General features: G+C 33.4%; 1 protein-coding gene and 1 long non-coding RNA gene across 2 annotated transcripts; one reads left to right on the plus strand and one right to left on the minus strand.

The window, feature by feature from the left end:
- Positions 1-540: 540 nt before the first annotated feature.
- Positions 541-1,528, minus strand: LOC105764369 (21 kDa protein). The gene has a single exon (XM_012582907.2). The coding sequence runs from the start codon at positions 1,388-1,390 to the stop codon at positions 782-784; it is 609 nt and encodes a 202-aa protein (XP_012438361.1). The 5' UTR covers positions 1,391-1,528; the 3' UTR covers positions 541-781.
- A 707-nt stretch (positions 1,529-2,235) lies between these two features.
- LOC128035407 (uncharacterized) lies at positions 2,236-4,579 on the plus strand. The gene is made up of 2 exons (XR_008191878.1): positions 2,236-3,580; positions 4,250-4,579. It is a non-coding gene; the product is annotated as an uncharacterized LOC128035407 (long non-coding RNA).
- The last annotated feature ends 989 nt before the right edge of the window (positions 4,580-5,568 follow it).

Below are 5,568 nucleotides of genomic sequence, written 5' to 3' on the forward strand. Positions count from 1 at the left end.
GAGGCCCCTGCCAGCCCCTAGCTACGCCCTTGGTCGCCAAGAAAAATTGCATTTAGGCGTTGCCATTACAAAACATTTTTATTTTAGTCATCCACCTTTAATTTATTGTTATTATACACTCATTTTAGTCACCTAACTTTAATACTTTTTCATTTTGGTCACCTTCCTTTTCATAGTTGGGTGACCAAAAAGAAATTACTAATAATTGGATGGCTAGTGGTGTAGTTTATCAATCTCAAAATTTGAGATGAAATTTTGATTTAACCTAATTCGCAAACTATTAATACAATTATTGATATAACATCATTTTATATTTATTTATTACATACATAAATAATTATATTTATTCAATATAAAATTAAGATGATATATTTATTTCTTTAAATATGTAAATTAATTAAATCGAACTTAAAGTTTCATATAAATTAACATATATAATTCTATCAAATCAAAATTTATATATCAAATTACACGGATTTCTCTAAAATTGAAGTAGAAAAACTTAATCAAATGAGCCGAATTATAAATAAGCCAAAGTAATAAAATTTAAAAGCAGAAGTGGATTGTAGTCGAAAGAAACCTAAAAATTACATAAGAAAGCTCACGTTTACGTAGTCAACACTAGAAGAAAATGGACTGCTAAGTTAACTCCGTAAACTTTGCTCCATTTACAAACGAAAGAGATACAGCTTTTTAGATTTCACTCACGAAACAACTTAAACAAAGCTTTTAACAATATTCCTTAGTTGATCAGAAATTATACATTTTTCTTTTGGGTTTTTTACTCACCCTTTTCTGCATAACTATTAACCAACGCCAAAGCATTGCTCGTAAGCTTCTTCACTTCCACCGCCCTCTCGTACACCTCCGTTTTCAATGGCCCCTCCCTCACATCTTCGAACCCGTCTGTACATGTCTCTTCGTCCGTCAAAGCCGCGCTCATCCACGTCTGAACGTTTCCCATTTGGAACCTGAAAGACTCCGAACCCGGGGCTACCAGCCGTCGCATTTGCCTTAACGAACCATGGATTTCATCCACGGCATCGTCCATGTTGGAAAAACAGTCGTGTAAGGCGGCGCTGGCTTGTGGGTCAGCGCCGTAGGCTGTTTCACGGGTGAGGTTAGAGACATAAGATGCCATGCGACGGGCCTTGGAGAGGCTGACACCAATGGCGATGCGAGCTAGACGAGCTGGGTCTTGTTGGACCGGATTGGCGTAACCAGATAGGGAAGTGTAGCAAATGTCAGGATACAAGGTGGCAGAGCAGCTTGTACGGATGTAATCGGTGGGGCTGGTGTCGTAGACGGTGGAACCAAGGGTTGGTATTGGGTGGAGAAAGAAGAAGAGGAAGATTAGAAAGTGCATGGAGATGGAGGGGAGGGATTTCATGGCTAAGGTTTTAACGCTGTGCAGTGAAGAGGGGGAAGTTTTTTGGGAATTCGCGAGGTAGTCGGAAGGCGGTTTGCTTGCTTTAATAAATTCGTACCCTCCTGACTACAAATTTTGGTCTTCTTTTATTTCAGATTTACAAAGAATGCCAGATCGTGATTTGACCCCTGTTAATATTATTTTCTCTAAGTAATGTTTGTGGGACCTGAAAATATGGATTTCAAGCTATCTAAGCTTTCGGCCATTAAAATGGCTCTGCATCAACAGTTAGTTGGCAAGAATGCGATGCTTGCCGTATTGGATTCCGAAAATCCCACCACCTTAACTTATAACTCTAATGGCGACCGAAATGACGGGGTGAAAAAACAAAGACAACAACAAACTGTGTTTTATAAAAAATTAAAATTGGATGGAAAGAAGTTAAAAGTTATTTTAAATTGGAATTATAAGATTAATCCAGGAAATCTGGAAAAATATAACCTGATTTAATTTTTTTTCATTTCTCATTTCAACATCTTCCTTATCAAACACGTCAATGAAAAACAGTAATAGTCAAAACAATTTTAACACTAACGATTTTAAGCCATAGATATCAACAATAATTTTTTTAAGCTAAGAAAGGGAAAGAATGATTGCATATTACTTTCTAAATTTTATTTTATTTTGCAAATGTTTTAATTAATTCAAAATTAAAATTAACAATTTCATAAATAAATATTTTCTAATAAACCATTAACAAAAAGTAGATTTCTTTAAAGTTATTCTACACATGGTGGGTTGGTGTTTTTTTTCAATTTTAAAACCCTAGCCCAACATTAGGACTAAAAGAATCTACTGCAATGGTTGGGGCAATATGCCCATTGAGATCTCTTGGTTTGGCTTAACCAAGCAATCATTATTAATCTCGTCTGCCTTTTGACACCTAGAGGATCAGTTTTTCCTTAAACCAACTCCAACCGAGACTCAAACAACTCGTCGCTTTCCTTCGAGGTCCCTCGATTCACCACTAATCATCGCTAGCAGATGGTTGCAATATTATCGGAATCCGAAATAGCCTCCATCACCCTAACCAAATAGCTTTCCCCCCCTATTTGCACTTCAACTCATCTTCAAACTGATGAATCAAAATTATCATCTTCCCACAGTTGAAATCCTCAAGCTTCAAAGTATTGCCACAAATTCGCAATCTCATGGAGAGTTGTTGATTTGCAAACATGCAGAGGTAGTCAATAAAAAATCCAAGTTGCTCCCTTAGCAGTCAAGTAGTCTTTAGACCATTCAACAATGTTGGCAAACCAGTTCATGGTCTTCAACATCCTTCTCTTTTTGTCCACTCCAAAGGTGATTAGGACATACTTACCAAATTTTTCTAGCATCAATATCAAAGACTCCTTCAATTCTAAAAATTTCCCTAACAACATTTGTCTCATAAAATCCCCTGCTATTTCCACAAAGCATTTTCTAGTTTTTGTAAGGACTCTAGCTCAACAAAAACTTGTATGAATCTCGCCTTTTTTATTTTTAAATCTTGTTACCGTTCCATAATCTTGGATATCAACCATAGTCGGATTAGAAACATTTTTGTGTGATATGTCAGACCTCTGTATTTCACTCCTGTGGAATTAGCCTTTTGTTAGTCCTGTTTGTTCCTATATTTTAACCAGGTGTTGTTAATAATATATCCACCACTATGCAGATTTTTAGCTCTTTCGGTTTTACTCTTTCTTTTTAGCCACTTGTACAGCTTATAAAAGGTTGTGTTAAGTTCTTTTTCATGTATCAAAAAATATTCAACTTCACTTTCTCTTCACTTCTAGTTTTCATTCCAAGTTTTATTTTTATCTTCTTTAGCATATTTTATCTTTGTTTTTATCAATATGTTTTGATATCAAAGCTAAGTTTGTTTGATTAAGTGGGAGAGAGTGAAATAAAACAGAAATTCAATGTGAGTGGTTCAGGCAAACCTAATGCTGATAGTCAGTGGTACTGCAACTTCATCCCAGCCTTTTATTCCTTTGTTCAAAAGAGAGAACTACGAATTTTGGAGCAACAAGATATAAGGACTTTGTTTATGTCTCAAGAACTTTGGGAGCTGGTATAAAGTGAGTATAATGACCCCAGATGATCAACAAAGACTTCGAAAGAGCAGAAAGAAATACACACGACCTTTGTTCTTTCTTCAACAAGCAGGTACAAATGATATTTTCGCTCGGATTTTTAGAGCAACTACTTCCCTAGACATATGACAGATCCTCAAAAAAGAGTTTCAAGGTTAAACAAAGATAATTACTGTCAAACTTCAATCCCTTCGTAGAACCTTTAAAATGTTTCAGATGGGCATGTTTAAATCTATTCAAACTTATTTGTCAAGAGTGGAATTGTTTCTCAAAAATTTGTTTGGTATCATTATAGAAGCTTTTGGTATCCATATTATTCGTCATTATGCTTTTCATGACTTATTTTGTATGTTTTAAGAATACCATATAGTAATGGAGAGTACTAGAAATAGAAATTGCATACGACTTTATTGAATTATTCTTAGCATGCAACTCTTTGATTTTAGGATCATGCCTTGGTTACAAGAAATTCTTGATAATAATTGGTGTCTTTGTATTTTTTTTTTTTTTGGCATGATTTCTTAGTGATATCTTCGTGCAAGTAGGACTAAACTGTATGATTGTTTTGAACCTTGCATTATGTTATCTTTATAAATGAATTTTAATTATGCTTTTTTGCCAATTTATCCTTCCACTTTGATTTTCAAAATTTCGAGAAACAAATTAGTTAGCAAAACTTTGTTTCAAGAACTACATGTCTAGAGACATGGCCTATCAATAGTCATATAATAACTATTTTCAGTCAAGTCTCGAGACAGACATTGCGGGAACCATTTTTGAACTCAAATTTAAAGCTTCCAACGGCTAAAATCTATCCCCAACAGCCATAAACGTCCACAAACTCATTCCTTGGAATAAATACAAGTCAGAGACACGTCAAGACATAAGAGTTGAACGCATCCTAGCATAAAAGTCAAGAGAAAAGCTTCAATTTTTTTATTCTTTCATTTTCACTTGTACATATCTCTTGGAACTTATTGTTAGATATTTTATCACTCTCATTTTTATTTCTACGAGAGCTTATTTTTGTAAACACACACTTTGTAAAGGTCTCTTTGTTTACTTTCTTTCATATCATCAATTGTAAATTTGCAAGGTTTTAATTGAGCCATAAAAGCTATGGGGAAATATTCTATCTATGCCTTAAGAAAAAGATAGTGTTGTAAAAGTTGTATCTTCTCCTTGAAATGTATCAATTTAGCATCGAATTGAAAAATCCTTAGTGGTAAAAAGATAAGGTGGTGAAGGTAGACAATTGCCATTACAAATTCATTATGTAAAGTTATTCTTTCTTCATATTTTCATTTTGAATAGTTTGTAAGAAATTTTCAAAATATCAATTCAGTCCCCTCTTAAATTTTTCGTATAACGACTCGATTTCCAATGGTGTCGAAAATTACAGTTTTGGAACCCCATTTTCGTAAAATGAGTTTGTAAATATTAAATAATGATGTGTACAGAGTTATTATATAGATGAATTGGAATTCAGTTAAGTAGTTTAGCCGAAAAAGTGATTAATTAAGGCTTAGGGACTAAATTGACAAGTCTAGTCGCTATAGATTTTAATTAGAAAAAGGTTTGGAGACCTAGATAGAAATTATCCAATAAACTAAAATGATAAATAGGCCAATAGTAATTAATAACTAGTGGACGGTAATGATGAAATTCATTTTGTTTTAATTAAAAGATAAAATTTTATAATAAAACATAATTAATTAAATTAAATTTGATTGATAAAATGTTAATTATATATTATATATATAAGACATTAGTGGAAAAAAGATGATAACGTCATCTTCCTCCACCATCTAAATTAGAAGAAAATAATAATAAAGGAAGTCATGGTTGAAGGTTGAAGCTTACATTCGGCTAAGCTAAAACCTAAGGTAATTTAAGTCTTTTTCATGTAATTTTTATAGATTTAAAGTCATGGGAGCTTGATTCAGCTAGCTTATGTACCAAGTTGATATATTTTTGAAATTTTGATAAGTTTCCATTGTTGAGAACTGGATGAATTAAGTGTGAAATTTATAGAAATTAAGCTTAGTTTATGGAAATGAC

Source organism: Gossypium raimondii, chromosome 12, assembly GCF_025698545.1.
Source record: "Gossypium raimondii isolate GPD5lz chromosome 12, ASM2569854v1, whole genome shotgun sequence".
NCBI classification, from domain to species: Eukaryota; Viridiplantae; Streptophyta; class Magnoliopsida; order Malvales; family Malvaceae; genus Gossypium; species Gossypium raimondii.

Excerpts from the sequence above, each read along its gene's own strand:
- LOC105764369 (XM_012582907.2), bottom strand. The coding sequence starts at position 1,390 with ATGAAATCCCTCCCCTCCATCTCCATGCACTTTCTAATCTTCCTCTTC.